The sequence below is a fragment of the Lampetra fluviatilis genome, chromosome 28 (genome assembly GCF_964198595.1).
Source record: "Lampetra fluviatilis chromosome 28, kcLamFluv1.1, whole genome shotgun sequence".
NCBI lineage: Eukaryota > Metazoa > Chordata > Hyperoartia > Petromyzontiformes > Petromyzontidae > Lampetra > Lampetra fluviatilis.
In genome coordinates, this window is record NC_136302.1 from 865,202 (window position 1) to 891,156 (window position 25,955).

At 48.1% G+C, this 25,955-nt stretch overlaps 1 protein-coding gene across 2 annotated transcripts in view; it reads right to left on the bottom strand.

Moving 5' to 3' along the window:
- Positions 1-3,085: 3,085 nt before the first annotated feature.
- Positions 3,086-25,955, bottom strand: part of LOC144942678 (transient receptor potential cation channel subfamily V member 5-like) — a 75,808-nt gene continuing 52,938 nt past the window's right edge. The window contains exons 7-15 of one of the 2 annotated variants that reach the window (XM_078869483.1): positions 24,723-24,869; positions 19,413-19,613; positions 16,871-16,957; positions 15,062-15,138; positions 12,514-12,679; positions 10,166-10,232; positions 8,458-8,726; positions 7,607-7,716; positions 3,086-4,629 (exon numbers count right to left, since the gene is read on the bottom strand). In XM_078869483.1, the coding sequence (XP_078725609.1) occupies positions 4,425-4,629; positions 7,607-7,716; positions 8,458-8,726; positions 10,166-10,232; positions 12,514-12,679; positions 15,062-15,138; positions 16,871-16,957; positions 19,413-19,613; positions 24,723-24,869 (1,329 nt within the window). In that variant the 3' untranslated portion in view covers positions 3,086-4,424. The remainder of the gene's footprint in view (positions 4,630-7,606; positions 7,717-8,457; positions 8,727-10,165; positions 10,233-12,513; positions 12,680-15,061; positions 15,139-16,870; positions 16,958-19,412; positions 19,614-24,722; positions 24,870-25,955) is intronic. The other variant, XM_078869484.1, reaches the window with a different exon arrangement.

Genomic DNA, 25,955 nt, shown 5'->3' on the forward strand with positions numbered 1-25,955 from the left:
TATGCGTTTAGAGTATTTGGCTGTAATACATTTCGATGTGATAAGCTACTTCGTTGAGCTATCATTTGTGGCCAGGTCGCTTCTGAAAAAGAGCTACATAGTGCCTTACCTGCTAAAGTAAAAATGTTTACATAGTTTTTAGTTTTTACCCACTGCTGGCCACATCACCATGTGCCAGATGCCGTATAAACATACGACTGTGGTGACAGCAGCAGTGCATGCGACGATGGAGGTTTGTGCTCTGCGGTGAACAAATATTATCTGCGACTAATCACAATCGCCTCTGCGGGCTCGGTTAAGTGACTCGACATGAGTGAAATGTGGTCTGCTATGGGAGCTGGGGATGGCGTTTAGGGCTGAGATTTGACCGCGGAAATTTGTAGAGCAGCCGTAAACATCAACCGAGCCTGGTGACCCCAGGCTGATGGTAAATGCCATCGCAGCAGCAGCAGAAGCAGCAGCACGGTAGTCCTCGCGTGCTGCTCGGTGAGAGCTGCAAGCAATGAAGTCGCAAAGACTCCTTCAGGTTGCACGCGGCCTGCAAGGGGAAGCGTTTCGGGGAACGCTGCCGACGGGGATTGCAGCCATAAGCCGGTGGCGACGGCCCACCTGCCGTGCGGCAAGAAGACGGCCACGCGAGTTTATCTGTGCGCCATGCTACTGCTGTAGCTGGACAGCAAGTGCTGGTCGCGAGTAGCACCTATCAAGGCCGGTACGGCACACGAGGGGGTGGGTGGCCAACGCCACGCCCGGCCACCTTTGTCTACCTAGTGGAAATGTTTTACACACCTCATTTGTGACCGAGTCGACCTAGGGGAAGCCTGTTCAGATAATCGTCACTCTTTTTGGCCGTGATCGGGAATCGAACTGGGTTCGCTCGGTTCGTAGTGCAGCGCACTCCCTGCTACGCGACCGCTATCACGCACATACACAACCGCAAAGGTAAAAAGCCTCGTTTGGGTAAACGTTTCTTCCCAGCATGTCCATTGTTTATTGCGTAAAAACCACGTGTAACATTCATTTTCATGCATGTGTAGTGGTGGTATTGACGTGCGCCGACTGTGACAGTGATGGATCACGGGGCGGCGCGGGGTGCGGGGTTGGGCACGCGTTGTGGGCGTGGTGTGGACGCGCGCGCCGGGAGTGACAGATGACGAGGCGGCGCGGCGTGGGTGGTGAGGCACGATGAGATGTGGGAAAAGAGGATCGTAGCCAGCGCCCAGCGATTGGTCGAATAAGTGGGTGCTCGCAGCGACGTCCGCAGGTGGGGTATAAAGGGGGACGCGCGAGAGCACTCGGGGAGAGTTACCCAGTTGAAGACCCGAAGACGGAGCTGAAGACCTAGTGCCCCGAGACCCCTAGTCCCGCCGTCCTTGTGGGGACCGGGGCCCTGTGTGGCTCGGAGGCGAGGCTGTGGGACCCGGGGTCCGACGCCCCCGTGGGTCGGGCTGGGGACCCACAGTCGAGACGGATACCCCGGGCAGGGAGTGTCCCGAGTAGCTCAGTGGCGTTAGTCGCCGAGTAGCTAAGTGGATGTTGGTCATCCGAGTAGCTCAGTGGCGTTAGTCGCCGAGTAGCTAAGTGGGTGTTTGTCACCCGAGATACTAAGTGGATGTTGGTCATCCGAGTAGCTCAGTGGGCGTTAGTCGCCAAGTAGCTAAGTGGGTGTTTGTCACCCGAGATACTAAGTGGGTGTTTGTCACCCGAGATACTAAGTGGGTGTTTGTCACCCGAGATACAAAGTAGGTGTTAGTCACCTGTGAACGAGTTTGATAAAATAAAGAGTGTGTTACCCGTGAAGTCGTCTCCCGCCGAGTTACTACATTACACATGCAAAGAGTTAACAAAAGTGGCAAACGTAGCATTTCCGGTCGTCACGACAGCACGTGATCCAGAGCTATTGCTTATTTAATTGAGTATTTTTCTGAGTACAGTGGGGATACTCGGTTAACGATATTGGTTCCACGAAAATCATCCTTAAGTGAAATTATCGTGAATCGAGAGCATTTTCGTGATTTTCAATAATTTCCTGATTAATTTGCACACTAATTGTTTTCTTCACTTTCTTGTCATTTCAGTAAAACAACACTCAGTATTTAAGAGAGCTGTTTCCATAAGCAACGCACGTAAAATATTGAAAAGCTAGCAGCCAGTTGCTATCAAAACGCACATAAAAGGGCAGGTCGCTGATTGGCTGAGGTCTGCTGCCTATTCCACTTAGGAGCGTTCCGATTGGCCGAAACTGGAAGGAACCGCGTGATATCGTAAACATATCGTTAATGGAAAATGTATCGTTAATAGAAACAATGGGGGCACCCTATGGGAGGCGGATCAATAATCAAAACATCGTTAATCAATGGCATCGTAACCTGAGGGACCACCCCGCTTGTTTTCCCAGGAAACTCTTGCCGAGTCTCAAGGCTCTTGCATCTGTCGGGGTCCTGCCAAGGTTCCGCAGCAGGCCAGCGACGTTGCTGTTACTCCAATCGAGCCATTTGCCGGTAATATTTCAGCCTTAGAATGTTTGGCCAATACCGGTGACAAATTGTGTGTACTTTTTTATATTTTTTTGCTATGGGAGGAAACTGGAAAACTCGGCGGAGGAAACCCACGCAGAGCAGGGGGAGAGACAGAAACGCCACGCAGAGAGGCGATGAGTGTTCACCACTGCGACACCCTGCCTGCCTGCCGCCCTGGTTACTCGTTGGGAACCCAGCGCAGCGGAATACGCAACAACGAGACGATTCCCTTGAGGACCGTGCGTTGTGTTTTTGAATTGTATTAGCCTTGCTGGGGTGCAGCAGTCGTGGTGGTTTAGGGCGCCGTGCGATGAACCCAGAAACTCGAGTCTGAATTCTGCCTCGTGCTAACATCAGTGGCGAGTTCATCTGCTGCCTGTGTGAGTTCCATGATGGACAGTAAACGTTTTGCTCAGTAAGTACCTTAAGCGCAAGAGCAGTGAGGTTGGACGTCTGAAAAAAGTGCTTCACAGCTCATCGAATTCCTCGAGTATGAATACATATTCTAATTCTGTTGTCTTGATGTTGCTATCCGATTTCCTATGTGAAAAATTATGACTTCATAATTTGTGATTTTACTTCTAATATATTGCATTTAAATATTGCATTATTTCATTAAAACCTTAAATTACAAAAAAAGTTAGAAATAGTAAGCTTATCACAACCACATATTTAAAGTGTCTGTCAACAACAAAACATTGCAAGCATTTTTCATATAAAGGTATTACAAGTGTAACTTGGGATCTGGTTTAAATAATATCAGAACCATGCAGCGGGGAGCAGTTCACTGCACTACGAACCCAGGAAATCCAAGTTCTACTCCAGGTCACGACTGACCTCCACGGCGAGTTATAACTGATCTGGTCTTTTAACGCCCCCACCCCCACCAGTTTACCAACCCGCACTGACCGGCATGGTGAAGTATGGTCAAAAACCCCCATGACTGACACTGCATGGGAAGTTCGGCCTTCCAGCAGTGGATTGACAAAGGGCTGTAAATTGGAATTCCTTTGGAGGCACCACGATAAGTTTTGTGACAAAGTCAAAAGTAGTTTCACTCTTCAAGGAGCATTGGGGTGGCATTCGTCTCCATTTGTAGCTCTGAACCACTGGTGGGAATTCCACATTCCCGTGGTTGAAGACTGGTCTATCCAGAGAACAACCACTGTAGACTTCCAACAGAGTCATAATAAATCGTCTACGGTGTGATGATGGACTAAACATTTATAGAATATGCAACTTAATGCAAAATGGTAAAAAAAATGTTACTTAACACAAAACAGGATTGCAAACGGGTGGAAAGTGAAGCGCAGCCGAGAGGTAACGAGCGATACGTTAGCACCCGAGACGCAGTTTTGAAGCGAAATGCTGCCGCCTGTCCCCCTGCCAAGCCAGACGTGTAACCCAGGGAAACTGCAGTAAGTCCTCGCGTTATGCGTGGCGGTGTTCATACTATCATGCGTTTTCGCGATGACGCGGTTCCTTTCATCGGGAACACTTCGCGGAATGGAAAACGCACACCGTCGTTATAACAGGGAAGGCTCCTGTCATTATAATGGGGACCGGTCCTGTTGTAATGGGGAACGCTCCCATCGTTATAACGGAGGACGCGCCTGTCATTATAACGGGGAATGTGCCTGTCGTTATAATGTGGAACATATCCGTCGTTATAATGGGGAACACACCATTGTAATAACGGAGAACATACACCATTGTAATAACGGGGAACGCACACCGTCGTTATAGCGGGGAACGCACACCGTCGTTATAACTCGGTTTCTGAGCGGTTGATGATGAACTACTTTCTTGAGCTGCGCCACTGAGCGGTGGCAATACAGTACGCGGAGTGATACCCAACAGGGGGCAGGGGGGGTGCGGCTGCTGGGGACCTGCATCCCGGCCGATCTAGTCCATGCTCCCACTGTACTTGGCCTCAGCCGGCTGGTTTTGCATTTTGTGAAGCTGGCTGAACTTGTTGGCGAAGTTCTTGTGCACGATGTTCCAGTTCTTGGTCGTCGACGACATCCTGCGCTTGGCCGGAGACTCGTCTCTCCTGTCGTCGTTCCGCGCGAAATGCCTCTTGGGCGACATTTCGTTCCTCTCCTCAATTCTGCAACGGAGAGATCACCCGGCCGTCAGTCCGCACGTCGCGACATCAAGCGATCGTTCCCATTGCACCACATCGCAGTGGGTGATATGATGTTCAGGCCCTTAACCCATATATTTAATTCGCCTGTCAAGAAGCCACCATACCAGTTCAATGGAAAACTGCTTTGGTTCGCCCCCTCGGCCGATATCACCACCGATTAAACTATTTGAAAAATCATTAAATACCCAAATAAGTACATACATTTCAGAAAAAAAGCTGTTGCATCCCAAACAATCAGACTTCTGTAAAAAAAACCCAGCACAATTACTGCTGTCAGACTCCTTAGACTTTGTTTTCAATAATCTAGAGAGCAAACAATACCGTGCCTGTCTACTCCTGGATTGATCTAAAGCATCTGACAACATAGACCACAGCATCTTACTAAATAGACTTAGAAGCGTGTGCGATTCACCAAGCACCTCACTTCAAAAAATCAGATAGCATCCACTGGTAACCTGGTGTCAAACACAATGGGAATCACTCAGGGTCTACCTCAAGGTTCCATTCTTAGATCTATCTTGTTCTCCATTTATCTGAACGACTTGGGTACACAATTGGAACATTCTACTATTAACACCTTTGCGGATGACACCATTTGATGGTTGTTGCCCACTCCCCTGAAGATGTGTACAGGAAATTTCAAAGCGAGTTTAATAAAATTAATCATCAACAAATCGCACTAAAGCTGGTTCTGAATGTCAATAAATCAAAAGTTATATATTTCTCTCTAGGAAAAATAAAACCAGCATTTTTCCCCAAAACTATGCACACTGGACAACAAACAAATTGATAGACACTAAACTCACTTTCCAGGAACACATTGAACACACTGGGAGGAATTAAAATTTTAAAACTAGCTTTCTTTACAGACATAAACGTTGCTTACCAGCTAAGATTCGGTTGAGTTGGTAAGGCCTACCTTACTACCATTATTTGGTTACTGTGATGTGTACCAATCTGCCTTCAATACCACAATGAATACGCTCATTCCCACTTATCATTCTGCTCTAAGATTTGCTCTGGATGCCGCTTACAATATCCATCATTGCGACTTGTGCGAAAAAACTAAATTAACATCACTCCACGATCGCAGACCGATTCACCAGGCTTTGTTTATCAATAATATCCTTAGCGGTAATTCGGCAGAATATTTGTTGGATCAATTGGCACGACTCGAGGGCAGACCTCTTAACCTTCGGAGTTCAACATTACAACATTACTTCTGTTGAACGTTCCCTGATATAAATCAAGTTTTGGTGAACGAGCGTTTTCGGTGGCTGCCCCCTGGACTGCGGAACATTGCCACAAAACTTGGTCTGCAGTGACTGCCGCCCATCGCTCACTTCAAATCACTAATTTCAAGTGAATTTCGTCCTCGCCGCAAATATACAAAGAGTTAGACAACATACAAATATTAATTGCTTGTAAGCTACCACTGTATGTGCGTTGCTTGCACTACGTTTGTTAGATGGATGCTGTGCTTTTATTCCTACATTAGGCCGTATCAGCATTACAATTAATATGGCCGATTTAAATTAGTATTTTTTTTTTTATAGATAAGTGTGCTATTTGATAACAACCAATATTTAATATATATTTTTAAAGACGATAATTTTTATATTGCGTTGATGATTTGCTATCTATTTTTTATTTCCCTTATCTGCTATTGTTTATTATCGATGTATTTTTACTGTGACCTTGTTGCATTTGTCGGAAAAGTGGCAGTGTTGTTCTTTGCTGATGAAACCGGTTTACGGGCTTCTTGGCTCGCAGGGTAATTCAAAATAAGCTACTACGACTGTCTGTGCCACGTCGGCTCAAAGGGCGTGGGGGTCATTTGTGTTTTCGTTTGTTTGTCCATCCCCCCCGCACCTCCGATTAAGCACGGTTGGCTACGTACGGTGCGGAAGAAGTTAAATAACATACAACATACATACAGCCAAAATTGTGAAACTTCTGTGGAGGGAGGCAGAACTATTTAGCTCTTCTTCTTGGTTTTTTCGGTAAAGTCACGTAGAAGGGAAGTAATAAAATAATAAAAATAAAACATAATAAAATAATTCTCACGACGTTTCGGCCACAATGCAAGCAGCCGTCCTCAGGTGAAGAAACAGGTCTGTCGAGAAGACGCTGTCTTCTCGACAGACCTGACTTTACCGAAAGAACCAAGAAGATGAATCCCTGCAGTCACGAAAGCTTTAAATCGAAACTATTTAACTATTAAACTATTCTCTTTTTCAGAAGCGACTTGGCAATCACAAATGATTGCTCAACGATGTGGGTTATCACGTGGATATTTATAGCAGCCAAATATTCCCAACGCATGTTGATTCTAAATGTGGAGGGAAAAACCGGAAGACCCAGAGACAACTTCACGAGACCACGGGGAGAGAAAGAGAGAGACATGCAACCTTAAAATACACAGCAGCAGGCGTCAGGGTCGGGATCGAACCCACGGCCTCCTGTATACCAGGCTAGGTAGTTAACATCTCCTAGACGCCGAAATAAACTTCCCTGCGCCATGAACCCGCTGACACAAGTTCGATTCCTGGCCATGGCTAACGTCGGTGGTGAGTGATATCTGAACCGGTCTTGGCCCCTTAACTGGGGCTTCACCGATCTGCAATGACGAGGGCGGTGATGTGTGGGCCAAAGCACACCCCACAGCCCACACAGCATGGTGAAGCCTTCGTTAGCAATTAGTTATTTTATGTTTTAAACAACGATAAGACTAAAAAGGGCAAGACAAAATTATCGGGAGGCAGCCCACCTAGATCACAGCAACACCGACATCGCAGGTCAGGAGTGCCGATAGCTAACAATGGTTGCTGTATCTTAGGGTAATGATTCACAATTGTAGTCATACTTAACAATTAATTTATCTGCCTTCCTGTGTGTTTTTAATTTCTTCACACTCCCTTAAGGAGAGGGATCTCACCGGATGTACCACCGATCCCCGTCCAGACCCAGCTCCCGGCCCGGTATCCCCGATCGCATCCACAGCCACCGTGGCACCCGAGACTCCAGCAGCACGGTCGTAGCAGCGATCTAAGTCACAACAGAGGATCCGTTCGTTTCGCATCGATCAACGCCGACTCAGATTGATGAACGACTGTGGGCACAGGCCCGCGTGCGCTCGGTAGTGGTGCCTTTAATCGGGTAAGTTATGATTCCCTCCGACGAGATTGCACGTGTGTTACGAGCTGGCAACACTTGACGATTCTGGAAACCTTCACTCGGCAAACCACCAGCAGCGTAGTAGATCAGAGGAGGGCAACCTACAGCCCGTGGGCCCGTGGCCTACACCACGTTTAAGTGGTCCTTAATAACGACATTTATCTCTCACTGCGAGCATTCTATCGTATACCAGATGTCAACGTCTGCGACCTGGCGGCACTGCGTTCCTCACGCTCGCTCATTCGCTCACTTGAGCCACTGCCAGGGCCCTCTTCCCCCCCCCGCTCCTCCACTACAGCCGGCGACATTGGACGACTCTTAAGGGCTGCGCAGTTGAGTAGTTAAACTCTCGCGTGCTTTGGCCAGCACACCACGACTGCTGCTGCTGTAGGCACCTTCATGAGTTTCGTGGTGGCTTAACGCTCCTCTGTGATTGTGTGACTATGTTGCTGTGTGACCCAGGACGCGCTCTTGTTTGGCCCTCTGTTGGTTGGGGGAAAGACAAAATGTGCTACATCCTCCCACCCCCCCCCCGTGCCGCGAGACATGGCCCCCTCATAACAGTCCCCCCCCACCTCACAGGAGCCCCCCGCGGATGAACGTGCGAGTGACCTGTGCCTTCCACAGCTCCACGCGCTCATTGGCGACGCGGAAGTGCGTGTCGCCCATCATGGCGATGAGCAGGTTGAGCAGCAGCAGGTACGCGAACACCATGTAGGCCAGGTAGAGCACGATGATGATGGCGGGGAGGTTCATGTTGTTGGGGATTGGCAGGTCCTTGAGGCCCATCATGAGCTGGCTGAGCGTGAAGAGCGTCGTCGGGTAGTTGCGAAAGTAGATGAAGATGTTTGAGTCGAGGGAGTCAAAGGCCACATGGAACGCTGCCGAGGGGCGACAAGCGGGAGGGAAGAGAGGCGCGCCAGCCACGAACGCCGCCATCCAAAGGGGGGGCTTTCGACTCGGCCGGGCATCGGAGCCGGCGCTTATCCCCTTGAGCCAGCGGTGGAAGATCCGTTTAACACATAGTAGGAGTAGGCTTTCGCGACCAATATTATCCATAATAGAGGTTTTTTGTGTTGCATCTTGTAAATATAAATGTGTCGTTAAACCCACCACCACTCGACACAGCCAATTAGTAAGGTTTGTCACGTAAACAAAACATGCTAATTAGTTACTAGTTCAGCACATTGGAGAGTTGGAGAGTAAACCCACAACAATTTCAATATTTACGCAATCTAACCCCCCCCCCCACCCTCCGCACGGAGGGTGGGAGGGGTGAGTTTATCCATAGAACACCTGCTGCCAACTTCGCCACAAAGTGGTCCTTATTTTATCGACCCCCAGAAGGGGGATAGGTTGAGCTTACCCCTAACCAGGATTTGAAATCGCAACCTTTCGATTGCGAGCCTCTCGCTCTGCCGCTGAGCCGCATGGCCGCGTGTTACGTGGAGCTCTATTATGACCGGTGCAAACTCCTCTAGGTGTTACGGACATAATGCACAATACTCGCAATAGGGCTTGCATGCAGTCACGCTTGATATCTTATACAGGACACATTCCTGTGTGCCGAGAAAAACAAGCCCTCGGTAAGGGCTTTGTTTATATTTTTGAAACAACGTTTGAAATGGCCCAGCATTACCCCGGAGCTAAGCATGGTTGAGTCTCGACAGTGCTTGGATGAGCGACCACCACATACAACACGCGTCACGGGCTGTGGTCCTACACTACGGGCAGAAAACAAATACATCGCACTGTCCCTATGCTACAATGCCTACACTCCCCGCCAACCCACACTGGCTTATGGCTGGCCATCGAACAAAGACAGTCGCCGCATCGCGTGCATTCTATTGCGCTTCTGTGGCCGTCTGGAACGCTCTTCCTTCCAATATTGGGAAGCCACTGGAGCTATGCACTTTTTAATCTAGATTGAAAAGTAATTTCTTTAGAACTGTTTTTTGTATTTAGTTTTTTGTCCTTGCCCCGTACCTGCAATTAGCGCAGTTTGCAACGTACGGTGCGAAATAAATTCAACATACGGTACATACATACAACCCGTGGTGAAGTACGCTCAAATAACCCCTCAGAGCCGCACGGCATGGGGAGGCCGCTCATCCAGCACTGGAGTGATGAACACCTGCACGTGTGTCCACGTGCGAGCCACATTCCCATATCCGCGTGCAACCTTTGGTTTTGGTGTTCAAGCGGCCGGTGGAACACGACTCACAAGAGCCTTGTGCACGGGAAGGAAACCGATGCCGTCTGGCAGAGGTACTGGGTGCTCGAACAAACGCCGCCTCGCAACAGAAATCACGCCACCTACCGGCGGAGAATCCAAGCAGGACGATGATGAGGAACATGATGAAGCGAAGGAGATCGCCGAAGAGCATCTGTCGTGGTGAAGCACAGCAAGGTTTGGGGTTCAACAAACATGCATCACGGTGAAGCACGGTGGGGATTTATGTAGTGCCTACGTGAGGTCGCAACCTCAAGGTACTGCGTCTGAATGTATGTAGAACTTATTTCACACCGTACGTAGCCAACTATGCTAATCGGAGGAATGGGGGAAGGACAAGATGTAGTTATAGACAGAGAGGCTGTCAATCACAGGCCGAGGAGGAGATGGCGAATGTCTCGAGCCTGGACTTGACAGGGGCAGGCTGCTGACAGCAAGACGGGATTATGGACTGGGCCAGTGGGACCAGTGCATCCGGGGCCTCGGACTGCCAGGGGGCCTCCAAGCCTTAGGCCGCACACGGTGCGCGGCCCAAGACTTCCGAAGGAAGTTGAACGCCAGTGTGCAAGTGAACTATTTGTCTTTTGTCAACGTGACACATTTTTTACTGATTGGCCGTGTCGGGTGGTGGAGGGTTGCGACACGTTTATAAATAACGCGATCTAACCCAAAAAACTGTAATATCAATAATACTGGTCGCGAAAGCCTACGTGTTAAAGTGATGTCATAGTGGAAAAGGTAAATGCACTCTCCGCTGCATATCCATCAGACTGGGACATGAACTTTGCCAACGAACTCATCCAATTCAAGTCTTTTATGTATAACTCTGAGGGTGCCCAACTAAATTGCTTGAGACTTTTCAGGCACTTAATCTGCAGTCAGTGTTCCCCAATGTTTTCGTGGCACTTCGGATTTTTCTAACTTTGCCAGGGTGAGCGGACATTTTCCCTTTTAGGCAGAAAAAAAAATTAACTGCGGTGTAGCATGTTGCCAAACATGTCTCAGCTCATTGTCACTTTTGTCAATAATCAGGCCTTGTCAGACAGCTAGAGTTTGACGATCGAGTGGATGATTTTGCGAGGAGGAAGGCAAGAAAGACACCAATATAGGAAAGTGGGGGGGGGGGGCCTCCAAAAGACATGTGCCCAGGGGCCTCACGGGACCATGATCCGGCCCTGGCCAACAGCACGGGTGGCTGGGGGGAGTTCCAGAACACGGTGGGGGGGAGGGGAGCAGCATAAGACAATGAGTGACCTTCCCATGAGTGAAGATCGCCTCAATACAGGGAGGTGCGAGGAGGGGTAAAGCCTATATGGAGGGAGGTTTTGATGGCCTACTCATGCATACAGAGGTCAACTCTCCTGGTAATAGCTTATCAGAGTTGTGTCTGTGCTAACATGCTAATGTGTAGGGGAGTGAAGCGGTTAGCCCGCTGTGTTACAAACCCGGTGACCCGAGTTCGATTCCCGCTCATGGCCTACACCAGTAACGAATATGTGAACTTGTCCTGGGGCTCCCCTTGGTCGACTCGGTCTCAAATGACGATCTGATACAGAGTGTAAACATTGCCACTAGGGAGACAAAGGCGCCCTGGCGTGGTGTTGACCACCCACCCCTCGTGTGCCGTGCTAGCCTTCATAAGTGCTACTCACTAACAGTACTTGCCCCATCATTCTGTTAAGGCTATACAGGGGATCTTTGTTTTGTTTTAGTTTGAACCAAATTAACATAGCAACTAGACTAGAAGAGTGTGGTCTTTGGGACAAGGCAATGTTCCCCTCTGCCGATCCGAAAGCTACCTAGAATGCACCGTATCATGCCAGACCTCACAAACTAAGCAGGTATCGAGCCTGGCTAGTGCTTGGATGGGCGCCCCACCGCGCGTAGCTAGCGCCATACGTTAAAGACCACAGGGCTGAGTGGTGGACAGTGGGAACTTGTGAAACAAAAGCCATTGTTGCACTGCAATAGGTTTTACCCTTTCAAACAATAAAACAGGAGGTTTTAAGATGTTCAAACAACAATTAAGGAATCAAGTCTGCATTAACCACACGTACTTGTGGTGAACATGCAAACAAACATGCTCCGATAATATATGCATTGTCTTTGAAACTGATTGGCCTACACCTTTTTTTGGCCTTGTCTCACCACCAGTGTTAGACCAGAGAACGCCAAAAGGTGAACAGTACAATGGTAACACTCTGGCAATAGGTTTTGCCACAAGTACGTGTGGTTAATGCAGACTTAATGACTTGCAGAAGGTATCTATTTGGTGTTTCAAAATCTTAACACCTGTTTTTTGCCAGAAAGGGAAAAATCTATTCTTATTTTTCATACTTTGTTACTGCCAAGAAGGTCCCATGATAGAGGACCTCTGACACAACACTCGCCTCCTGTTTGGTGACCGAGCGAATGGGAAGCAACGTTCCACCGACCTTCTGGATCATGATGGTGAAGGGGCCCAGCATGGAGAAGCCGCGGGCAAAGTACATGATGTTGCACCAGCCCAGAATGAGCGCAATCGACATGAAGATCACCTCCACGTCGTTGGTTAGCACCCGCAGCACCACGATCACCAGCACCAGGACGCTGTAGCACATCCTGCTCACAGCGAGGAGTAGAAACTCTCCAGTAGCAGTGTGTGACTGCGGTCATCCAGAACAGACCATACAACGTATAACGACGCAATGCCCCAATCCACAAAATATGAAGGAGATATCACGGCGATAATACACTCCACTGCTCCTGATGCGGTTGTTTGGCTTGACCACCTGAATGTGAAATTGTAGGATCCGGAGAAATATCCACGTGACCATGGGGAGAGACACACAAACTACAAATATACAGGAGGCGTCAGGGTCGGGATCAAACCCACGACCTCCTGCATAACAGGCGAGGCAATTAACATCTCGCTACCGCAGCACCCTAAATTGGCTCGCGTGCAGGAGCCAGGCGCGTTGCTCCATCGTGGGATGGTGCAGCGAACAGCTGGCAGAGGCCTCTATCCTGCAGTGTTTCTTGTCACGATTTACTAAGCACAGGGCTAAAGACTCAAAGTGCCTAGTGGCCAGCAAACAAACAGCACCACCACGGAATGTTTTGTTCACAGCTAACGCTGACGCTGACACATTTGCGCGTGTGTGCCAGCTACAGAGTGATTAACTCTGCCACGGGGGTCCGCGATCTGGTGGATATCTGAGCCAGTCTGGATATAAAGGAGGAGGGTTTGAGCAAAATGGTGCTTATACTTCGGCCGTGAATAAAATAAGATTAACGTAATCAAATGCACATGACGACGTAAGAGATTGGTGCCGGAGAGATGTGGCACTTCTACTTGAGCATATTGGCACTACGAGACAGAGAAGAAAGTGGAAACAAATGACGAAATGTGCAGTGGACACACTACGGGGCTATCTGCCCATGGATGGTGATAATGAAAGAGCGATTAAGTTAGACATCTTTAATTTGCTAGAGACGCTGGGAGAGATATCTACGGGAATTTCCTGGAAATTAAAGTAGTTGTTTTGTGCCACAGACTACTTTACCCAACATCACAGTCCTAAGCCACAAGGATACAGGGCCTCGCCGAACGTGCAACATAAGGGACGAGATCGAGGACGTGGCATATGTTGGACCGAGGCTTGGGGGCGTCTGTCATGGTGGGGGGTTGGCCATACTTCACCACGCTAGTCAGTGCGGGTTGTACGTATGTATGCACGTTGAACTTCTTTCGCACCGTGCGTAGCCAATCACACTTATCAGAGGTGCGGGGGAAGGACAGCAGACTAAACACAAAAACAGCAGCTTTTAAAGAAATGCGTTTTCAATCGATATGATTTAAAAGTGCATAGGTCCCAGTGGCTTCCTGATGTGGGCAAGTAGATTTACTACCACAGGTGGCGGGGGCCCTGTGTGTGTCTGTAAACAGCCGGGGCCAATTCAGAACGTTCTGCAGCAGCTGATCACATTGCTTTCACGGAGAGTGCCGCTGTCGAGAGGGACAAAGTGGATTTTACACCAACAAATCAGATGACAAAGAATCCAAAACTGTCAGTGACGTTAAAAACCCTCATCACAGCACAGAAGCTGGAGTAATTTTTGAGCCGGTCCAAGCCTGAGCAAAGAGAACCAAACAGAAATCCCAGCAAAGACAACCGCATTGCAGATTAAATGAGAAATATTCCATGAGTATGCTGTATAATCTTTTAAATTAATCAGCTGCAACGAAAATGTCGGTTTGGACAAATTCCGTTTTAAAAACTTTATGGTAATTCACATTCTTGGTTCTTTCGGTAAAGTCACGTAGAAGGGAAATAATAAAATAATACACATAAAACAATAAAATTATCCGGACGTTTCCATTGCAACACAAGCAATCATCATCAGGTGTGAAAACGATAGCTTTCTTGCTGTGGTTTGTGAGAATTTATAGTTACATTTTTATTATTTTATTATTTCCCTTCTACGTAACTTTACCGAAAGAACCAAGAATATGAATCCCTGCAGTCACGAAAGCTTTAAATCTAAACTTGATGGTAAGTTTAAGGTTGGGATGGCTACATTTTCTGTTTGAGTTGGTGGACTCAAAGGCAACGTGGCCACGCATTCAGTTTTTTTTAGCAGCTGGTCTGGACAAGGCTGTGAGTCTTTGTACATGCCAATGCTGCACACCTCCGTGTGTTGTTACAATCGATCTGGTGGAAGTGAATTGGGCTCGTTCAAGCGAATCTCGCACAGCTAAAGTACGTATGTCAAGGTTACTATGACAGATTTGAGACCCGAGTAAAAAGTCCACTTTTATGTGTGATCAGTCGACCAGTATGGAATCATATACACGACTGATACAGGACAGAGGCGCTGCTCACACACACTGACGTTACGTGATGCAGAGTAGCTGCTGTGCGTCAAGTCCGCGAGCATGTTTTGTGTGGAGATGGGGCCCTGGTGCGCAGGCCTACACCACGCAAAAACCAAAGCACTCACATGATTGCGTGGAAGGGCCCTCCTGTCACTGTATTCCCAAAGTATTTTTTCGGGCCGTTTTTCATCAGGTAAAGGATCTGGAATATACAAAGCAACAAGCGTACCAAAAACATCACGTTCATGCACATCGATGTGTAGTGTAATAGCGCTAGCTGGTGGACGGCAGTGGCAACTGTGGTGGACAGACAGTGCACACGCCGGTGAGGGTGTGCACGGTGTGTTAGCAGAGTGGAGAAACTAGGGCACGGGTCACAGAGGACCCCATCTGGAGGCCCCTGTAACCGGCCAGTAGGTTCGAGAAGGGAGGTGTGGCCAGGACGGAGCCAGGCCATGCTGGTAGCATAAAAGGAGCCGAGAGAGGGAGCTCGAGGCGGCCGGTTCTGGGAGTGGACTCGTCTCGTCGTTGCTGTCATTGCTGTCGTCTCGTCGCCGTCGCCGCTCACGTCTTTTATTGCGCTACGAAGGATAGTAGTTGGCTATCTCAGTCAGCGCCGTCAGATTTAGACGACCTAGTGTTGTGTACAGGCTAGGCTAAGCTACTGTGCAGAGTTCGTGGACGAGACCATGGAAGTGGCTAATAAAGAAGGTGCCTCCTATAAACTCTGTCTCTGAATCGTTGACACTACAGATGCATATATACACAGGTATTTGATATTTTAGCGGATAGACAACTTATGAGCACAAATAGCATATTTCCACATCTTATGCCAGATTATTAATGAATTAATTCACACTTTTGTCCTGAATGTGCTAATGATTTGTCACGTGACCTCTGACGCGCACAGTAAGGGGCAGCACTCTCTCACCCGCCCACCCTACTACAGTGAGTGATGCTCGTCACCCCACAGCTTAGAGCTGCCATTGATTGGCACACATTACAATCATTTTGGCCATAGGTCATTTACGACCGAGTTGAGAACATCACCTCGCGGCACCTGAGAACCTGGTCTAAGAATCGCAGGCTGCTAAAACTGCCCGGATTTCAACCCCACCGGGATGTCGGCGATGCTGCCTCAGCGCTCTTGACTTTTGAGCCGCTCGGCCACCTCGTTTTGCATGAATATTTATGTTGAGAGTGGACATCGCACTTTCGCCGATTTTCACCGGAGCAGTCTAATTCACCGGAGCAGTCTAATTCTGTTATCGTGTGCTCACTCAATGTTAAAATGGAATTGAAAAAAAATAATGTAATCTACCCGTGTGTTCATCATTTCTCCAGACTGAAGGAACTAATGAAAATAGTTTATCCAAGTTTTTCCTCAGTGTGTGTCTCTCTCTCTTGGAGGTGCAGAGGAAAGACAACAAACTAAACACACAGCAGTTCAAACAAATGAGCTCTTAATCTAGATTTAAACATCTGGAATTGCATGCAAACCTTGGGATGGAAAGTGGAACACGTGGATTTTTTTACGTACGCAGGTAAATACATCATCAAAACTGCTCCGGAACGTATGTGGGCTTGGTCAAGACGTGCCATCACTGCTAGAGAGGGGCAGTGGCTGATGGCCGAGACTAATAATGGAGCGGCAGCCCATGGACGGAACGCGTCTGAAAGAGGACGTCCACCGTGGAGATGGATGGATGTCGTATTTGCAGGATGATGAGAGGAGGTGGCATGTTGGGGAGATTTTCATCCAGCAGTGGATTATTCATGGCTGATGATGATGAAGATAACATGAGGCAGGATGATGCAGTACGTTGCAGAGTGGAGGGGAAGAGGTGGAGCGGCCGTGCTCGTGTAAGCGACGACAGCAACAAGGTGGAAGAAGCAGTGATTGTTAAACCAACCTCCATGATGGAGATACCAACCTCCGTAATGAAGATGGCGATGGCTCCCAGCACCGTGATGATCTCCCCCATGAGACGAACGTAGTCCCATTCGCTCTCGTAGGAATCCTGAGAGGCAGACCAGATGGCAAACACGGTCGAGCGAGTGAGTGCTGTGAACACCTGCGAACAATGTTACGATAGCCCTGCTGATGAGCAAAGGTCACTTGAGGTTTATGGAACTCTCAATAACTCTATATATCTCTATATAACTCTATGGTTCTCTATGCAATTCTATGGATCTCTATGTAAGTCTATTAATTTCTACATAACTCTATGTAACTCTATGGATCTCTATGTAACTCTATGGATCTCTAAGTAACTCTATGGATCTCTAAGTAACTCTATGGATCTCTAAGTAACTCTGTGGATCTCTAAGTAACTCTATTGATCTGTATATAACTTTAGGGATCTCTACGTAACTCTATAGATATCCATGTAACTATGGATATCTACCCAATTCTATGGCTCTGTATGTAACTCTATGGATCTTTATCTAACTCTATGTAAATGTCACCAGTGCCAACGCTCTGGGCTATGGTTCTCCCTATAACAGAGCCGTTTAGTCCACTGGGGGCCTTTCCAGTCTGAGTCTAAGCTGTCTTCATCATTAGCTATGAGCTATCCACTGCCGGATGAAGGCCTCCCTATTCCGTCGACATCCCTCATGGTCATGTGATGCATTCTTAAACGTTAGCTGTATGTATGTTGAACCTCTTTCGCACCGTACATATCCAACTGTGCAATTCCGGGATGTGTGGAAAGGGCAACAAACTAAACACAAAAGCAGTTGTAAAGATATGAGTTTTCAATCTAGATTTAAAAGTGTATAGCGCCAGTAGCTTTCTAATCTCAGAAGGAAGCACATTCCAAACGGCCGCAGAAGTGCATCTGAAAGTGTGCGTTGCAGTGACCATCTTTATTTAATGGCTAGCCAAAAGCCACTGCGAAGATGACTGGATTTTGCGTAATGGTTCATGTTCCTTGACGAGATCACCAATGGTAGTGTTTCATTTGTGGCAAGCACTTTGTGTGTAGAGATCTTAAAATGCATTCGTTCGGCAACCGGAAGCCAATGCAGCTTGGCGAGCACTGTACAGACGCAGTCGGATCTTGCAGTTCCCATCACAGCACGTTCCACAATAGTTATTTGTACAACGCTGCAGCTTGCAGTTTGAGCTGATGTCATCGCTTCAAACTCGACGTCTTGCTGAGCACGTTCCCATCTCGTGCTGCCGCTCCGTCGTTCGTCTCGACCACCGGCTATCGTCCAGGCCTGGATACGACGCGTCCTGCCCAAGGTCCACTCACTGAGGCTGACGTTCAATGCGGCATCCCTGAGCCGCCCGTCTTCCCCATTCCACGTATTGGGAGACTCGGGCGGCACCGGGGGCAGCATCATAACCTGGAGCAAAAGCCCCTGGATGGGGATTAAGTAGGGAACTCAAATACGCTTGGCCAGTTAATCACAATGTGAGACTAAGCCCTGGACAATGAGTGACTGGCAAGCAATGTGGACCGGGGGTATGAGAGCAGAGAGCAAAGAGAGGAGGAGGGAGTTGTGGATGCAGTGCTGAAGCGTGGCATGTTATCTGCCATATGACTGGGGACGTTACCTTGTGAGGTTGTCTAATATAGACACCTCGCTGAACATGGCGTGGGCTCGATTCCTTTCACGTGCATTCCTTTCTGCGTCTCTGAATGCAATTACACGCACGCACATCCCCGTGCTTCTCTGCGCACTTTTGAGCTTTTGTTCGATTTTCTTGGTGAACCATTCATATTTGGGTGCCACGGTGACAAGATGTTAACTACCTATGTCCGGTATACAGGAGGTTGTGGGTTCGATCTAGACCCTGACGCCTGCTGTATATTTGGAGTTTGCAAGTCTCTCTCTTCCCGTGGTCATGCGGATTTTTCTCAGGGTCCTCCGGGTTTTCCCTCCAAGTTTAGAATCAACGTCACGTGTTTAGAGTATTTGACTGCTATAAATTTCCACGTGATAAACCACTTCGTTGAGCTATCATTTGTGGCCAGGTCACTTCGGAAAAAGAGCTACATAGCTCAGTGGGGAACTTACCTGGTAAAATAAAAACCGTAATAAGAAATAGTTCAATATTAGCCGTGCTTGTAATAAACATAAACAACGGCTTCACCGTGCGCCTTATAACCGTATTATTTCTAACATTGACTCTCTGACGTGAATGCCGTCGGCGTGTGATTTAATTAGGGTGAGATTAAAATACACAGGTGAAATTTGACTGAGGCACTCTTGTGACCTTGCGGCTTGTTGGAGCAGTTTGTGGTTAAGACCCCAGTGGGCCGTGCCCTGATTAATCCTGCGCACGTGTTGCTGACGAACACTGAACGCCGTCTGCATGGAAGTGGACTCCAAAGGGTCCCCGTGTCGTTATTCGGAGCACAGCGTGGGCATCATGGTACCAATTCCCAAACGCTACTTTTGAGTTGCCAAAGCATTTGAAAGCACCCTATGGGATGTGAATCCTCACATGCGGCGACGTACCCTTATTTGCTTGGAACCCATTATGGTGGCGTTGTCGAGCCTGTTCACGTGCTGCAGAGGACGCATGATGCAGCAGACGGTGAAGATGAGGATGTAGAAGATGTAGAGAACGGTCCAGATGAGGAAGTACTTGAAACCGTACACTTTCCACTTGTGGTGGAGGAGCTCTTTGATGGGCGTCATCCCGATCAGGTTGCGGGCCTTGTGTGCAGGCAGTGAGACACGGGCAGAGCGAGCAGTGAGACAAGGGGTGAGATACAGTGCGAGCAGTGAGACACGGGCGCGTTTGACCGTGGGGTTCTGCAGAACAGCCTCCATTTACAGAGGCACAATTGTGCTTCGGATTGACGTGAAGTTGCTCTGATTCCATAAAAACAAAAAAAGTACTCAATATTAAATTCCTCTAGGGAAATAGACACATGTTTGCAAAAGGCGAGGCACTCAGCCTTGCAGCAAAATGCTGAAAAAGGTTTTTGAACTGTTACTGCAAATCACTCTTCCTCTTTTTTGACGTCACTCAAACGGATCCGAGTGTGTGGGTAGTCCCCGTGGCTGGGCGATATGTGGGGGGCATCTCTCCGGGGCTCAGCTCGTGACGTCGCGACAGTGGCCGTGGGTGGCACGTGGCGTGGGCCTGATAGACGAAACGAGCCCGGACCGCTTTATCGTCGTCGTCGTTCGTGCAAATTTTACATCTCTCACGCTAGCCGAGGAACCACAGGATGAGCTGGCAGGCAGCAGCAGCCACGTGGTGAGCTGGCGTTACTAGCAATTGTCCGAACTTTGAGTTCCTCTACATGTTAAGTGGTTTTCTGCCAATTAATGAGTGTTTTTTATGCATGTACGTTGAATTTCTTTCACACCACCATACATAGCCAACCGTGGTAATCGGAGGTGTAGGGCGGGGGAGGTGCGTTCATATGTATGGGAGAAAACCCCCGCGCACGAGGGGGCAACGCTCTATCCCCGTACAGAAGGGACAGATGACATCGGTCTGCACTTTGTTGTACTGCCTTCTCCTGGCGAGCCAGGGTATGGCTCCTTCTGGACGCCTATGGGAAAGGGGATTTCACAACATCTGTGCGGTGATCGACCAAACCCCGCTGCTGCTGCCTCCATAGCGCTGGAATGCAGGACATAGTGCTGGACTTCAGGCCACAGTGCTGGCTTTCAGGCCACAGCGCTGGACTACAGACCATAACGCTGGCTTGCAGGCCACAGTGCTAGACCACAGACCACAGCGCTGGACTGCAGGCCACAGCTCTGGACTGCAGGCCACAGTGCTGGCCTGCAGGCCACGCTCAGTGCAGCTGCGGCATGGCCACGAGAGCTTGCAGGTTCAAACTCACTCCCAGTGAATCAATTCACGCACGCGTCTGTAGTAATGTGCATTTTCAAACCTGAGCAATTATCTAATTTATATAGTAATGAAATAACTATGAGCGCAGTTATTATGTCACAAGCCTCACGAGACTGTTGCGGCAAGTGCTGTTAGTGATCACCTATGAAGGCCGGCATGGTACACGAGGGGGTGGGTGACCAACACCATGCTCCGCCGCCTTTGTTTCCCAAGTGGCGATGTTTAAACACACCACACCAGGTACTCAATTGAGCCTGAGTCGACCTAGGGGAGGCCCAGTTCAGATAAATTATCACTGGTGTTGGCCATGAGCTGGAATAGAACTGGGCTGTCGAGTTTGCAGTGCAGTGTGTTAACCGCTACTCTTCCGTTTCCCCTCTACCCGACCGCTCGTGCTTACACACACGCATACACTCACGTGTTTGATGTTGGGCATGCCGCATGGCCCAGCGGAGTGACCGTCATGTGCCATGGATCCACCGCATACGTCGGTAGTTTGTTCATTTGGATGAAATGGGATCGCCAGGAAATCAAAACGAGGAGTGAAATACTTGTATGCAAGTCTAGTAGAGCGCCACATGGATCTCGAGGAGCCCATGCCTCCAGCTTGGCCGGTGGCGGATTAGCTTCCTTGATTAGCTTCACCTATCAGTGTATCGAAGCATGGAGGCTCATGCTGTTGTATATATAGTCCTTTTTCCAAAAATATATATTAATCATAATTCTGCCAATATTTTTAAAAATAATAATCGATCGAGGGTTGGAGGACTGGAAGGACGCACTTGGGGGCAATTTGGAGCATCTGCTTCCATTGATGGCGGGTGGCTTGAGGAAGGGGACAAGAACCAGGCCTTGATGAGACTTTTATTACTAAAATAAAATTAGAACACATACACCGGACAAACAGCTGTTCCCACAGGCTGAGAGCAAAATCAAAGGAATTTCGGTCCTTTGTGAGAAGGCGAGCCGAGGGGAAAGAATTTCAGATATAAGCAGGGACACAACACACACAATTTAGTCTTGCAAGGGGCAGGCTCCGGGGCATGGCCTCGAGATCAACCATGGGTGTCGTGTCTCGCAGAGAGAATGGACGGTGTATTGTGAAGAGCTGAGTTCGCCATGGACCGACAGAGTATCACTGAAAGTTTTATTCTACATTCAACCTTATGTTTTGAGTCGCTTGCAGAATCGAGGATTGCGATAAGTTGTATTGTACTAAGCTATCAGAGTTGTGTAAGAGGTGTGCTAATACAATTTACAAGTTTTGAGAGTGAGTGATCCAGCCAGCGACGAGCAGCTCACAGCAAGAACCCTCTTGGAAGAAGGGCGGAGAGCACGAAAGTTGAGCAACGACAAGGCGAAGCCCTGAAGGAAGGGTGGGAGAGGCAACACTGAATGCCAGCGTGAAACTGGCAGCTGCCCGCCAAAGGAGAGAGAACGGAGCAGTGGAAAGAGCCTGAGCCAGTGCAGCCCTGAAGTAAGAGAGGGAGAGGCACCAGCGGGTGCCCGAGTGAAGCTGGCAGCTGCACGCCAAGGGCGAAAGCAAGGAAAGAGCAAGGGGAGAGAACGGTGCAGTGGAAAGAGCCTGAGCCAGCGCAGCCCTGAAGTAAGGGTGGGAGAGGCACCACCGGGTGCCCGTGTGAAGCTGGCAGCTGCACGATAAAGGAGAGAGCACGGAGCAGGGGAAAGAGCCTGACCAGCCGCCCGTGAGGAAGAGTGTCAGCGCCGGCAAGAGCGCCGTGGGTTCGACCCACACATACACCGACAAGCACCAGCTGGGTACCAAGACAAGAGTGAGGAACGGCGACCAGTGGACGAGCTGCGAGCGCTATCTGACGACGGAATCATCGCGCCAACTCAACCAACCAGCAGTGGAGAGAGCTGGCAACGCCAAGAGGAAGAGTGTTGGCGCATGCAAGAGTGCCGTCTGTTCAATACACACACAAACACACCGTCCCAGCGGCCCTGCTGGGAACCCGAGGTATTTTCAGCACAAGGAACGCCGTATCGCGTAAGCCGCCAAGTCAACAAGTGGCAAAGAAGACACACACACACACAACACGCATATCGGGGCTAATAGATTGTTCCAAAAAGTTATCTTTGTGTTTCAAGAAGGGTTGCCATTCCAAGGTGGTGCGTTAAATATCAGCTGATCGTGAAAAGCATTGCTGCCCGTCGAGTTACATGAATACGATTGTTTAGAAGTATTTTAGTCATTCGTTTTCGTGAATTGCATAATCTAACCAATGAATTAATTGAGGTCTACTTTTGCTTTCGGGACATGTTTCTTTATTACTGTTCGTATGAATATTGTCACATTAATTTTTAAGGACTTTTTCCCATCGCCGTGTATGCTCGCTTTACTCTGAGGAATTAACCAATTGTTATGTTACCCAGTTAACAAACGTAACCATTGAGGGTTATCAATGACATTCCTAGCATAAGAGTTCGCATATTAGAGTGTTATGTTTTTGTTTAGAGATTAAAGTTGCTTAACACAGAAGAGTCTGAGTGGTGCCTTCCTAAGTTCATGCATAATAATCTTAATTATAAGAACGGTATCCTGCAGTGAGATCTAAATTTTGAGACCTGACATAAAAACACTAAAACACAATCAGTAAAAGTTAAAGCGATAATCATTGTATTATCCTGATTGATAAGACAACCCTAGACAACGAAGCCGAGTTTAATCAGCATACTTACATCACACTTGCTTAACTTAATGCAATTACACCTTCTTTATTGTATTATCCCGATTGATAATACAACCCTAGACAACGAGGCAGAACCTAATTACCATAATTGCAAACATTAGCATACTAGCATCACTTGCATAACTTCATACAATTACACTTTCCTAAGTAGCATATGATAATTTGCATAATTACATAAGTAGCATAATTTAGGATAATTACACATTTTTTTATTTTCATTTAATTTGTCTTATTTTGATAAATTTTCAAGACCCAATATATACAACAATGCCCTATTGTATAGTACATGTTGCCAATCTGCCCTTGAGGAAAATGTCCGTCATAAACTTATATTAACTACATCATGGGACCTCATTTGCCAGCACCAAAATATGATCATCGGTTTTCCCCTTTTTTCTGGCAACAAAATAGGTGTTAAGATGTTAAAACACCAAACTGAAACCTTTTACAAGGAATCATGTCCGCATTAACCACAATACTTGTGGTCAGAATGCAAACAAAAAACATACTCTGATAATATATGCATTGCAGTCCCTTCATCCTGATCACGACTGCAATGGCTTCATCTGCTATGTGTCGTGGTGCGGTGGTGCCAGTGGACAGCTTCCATCCCGGCTAGCAGGCGGTCAGACTGTGTGTGATGACCGACTGGGGTGTCGTCGTGGTGTCTCCGGCCCAACCTCTACATGGCACTTTCCCAATATTCTGCACAGGCCACCACCACTTGTGTGGCGTTGGCATGGCCAAATCTGGAGGTAGTGCATTGTGGATGCTGCAGGGCATCTCAGGAGATGATCCACGGTTTTTCTTTTTCTGACAATCACACTTGGTCGCTTGTTGTGTAGGAGCCCCCCCCCCCCCCCAGGATTTCATGAGAGAGTTGCAGCATCTGCAGAGACTCACTCTCTTCAGTCTGTATAGGCTCCGCCACGTGGGTTATTTGGAATCGGGAGCCAGATGCGAACTCCTCACTGGGGGGTAATTCCTCGCCTGTGCCCCACCACCCACTGGAGTGGTGGGTAAGCTCTGAAAAAGCTCATCGGATTTCCTGGGTTCGTAGAGCAGTGCCACTGCTCCCCTCCGCATGGTTCCAATATTTTTGAAAACAGATCCCAAGTTTGTAAGGACGTTCTATGAAAAATGCTACGCACAGATGCCTGTGCCCCAGGCGTCTGTGGAGGTAAAATAATAACAGTCTGACGGTGATTTAGCGCCGTGTCTAAACTGGGCACTCACCTCTTTGTTTTTGCTGGAGGTGATAATTTCCAAGATCGAGTTTTTGTCTCCCCACGTGTCGATGTCCGTGAGGTCGTAAATGGCTGATCTGACGGGGCCGCAGTTCCAGTAGATGTTTTTCCTCTTCTGCATGAGGTGGTTGAACATCTGAGGGAAACGCAGAAACCGTCTCCTCTCAGCGCCATTGGGGGAAGGGGTGGGGAGGCATCGTCGAGGCTCAATCCGAGCACAGGAGCTGCAGCGGCCACAGCTGGCACCACGAGACCGCGGGCCGCGGCCTGTGCGCGGACAAATGTGCGACCACCACCCCACCCCGCACGTAACCAGCGGGGGGATATGTAAAAGCATTTTTTTGGAAGACAACAAACGGTGGATGAGCAGCCACCCCCTCGATTCGATCTGACCCGCATGCCCGGCGGCCAACGTCGCGAGCAAGAAAGGCGTTGACGTCGCACCTCGCGCAACATTGACTAGTGCCGCGTGTTGCCGGCCCCTCATGACGATTTGGGCCTTTGGGCTGGTAGCACTCAGGAAAGTTGTAAAAAAAAACAGAAAGTCCCGCTTAAAAAAATCAGAATCAGAATATATATATTTGTTCTGGAGGAATCCGATGAGCTATAAAGCTGTTTTTCCCGTCTTTATAGAACCTGGGTTACCTGGATTCGTAGTGCAGTGCCACTGCTCCCCTCCGCATTGCTCCAATATTTCTTAAAGTAGATGTTAAACTTGTAATGCCTTTATATTAAAAATTCTTGCAAAAAATGTAGTTGACAAACACTTTAAATATGTGGTTCTGATAAGTTTAATATACATAATAGTTTTTTTGGTAATTTAAGGTGTTAATGAAAAGTATGAAGTCATATAAAAGTATGAAGTCATACTTTTGTATGAAGTCATACTTTTCAGTAATTAATTTCAAGTTCTTCCAGCACATAGGCAATCTGAGAGCAATATCAAGACAACATCATCATAATATTTATTCATACTGGAGGAATCCGATTAGCTGGGAAGCTATTTTTTATCACAAACGTCAAACCTCACTGCTCATGCGCTGAAGGTATTTACTTAAGAAAACGTTTACTCTCCATCATGGAACTCAAACAGGCAGCATAATAATTCGCCACTGATGTTAGCAGCAGGCAGAATTTGGACTCACGGGCCTCAGAACGTTACAGCAGCTTCCAATGCAAAACACACAAACAGGAGTGCAAAGCTTTGTAAAGGTAAGAAAAT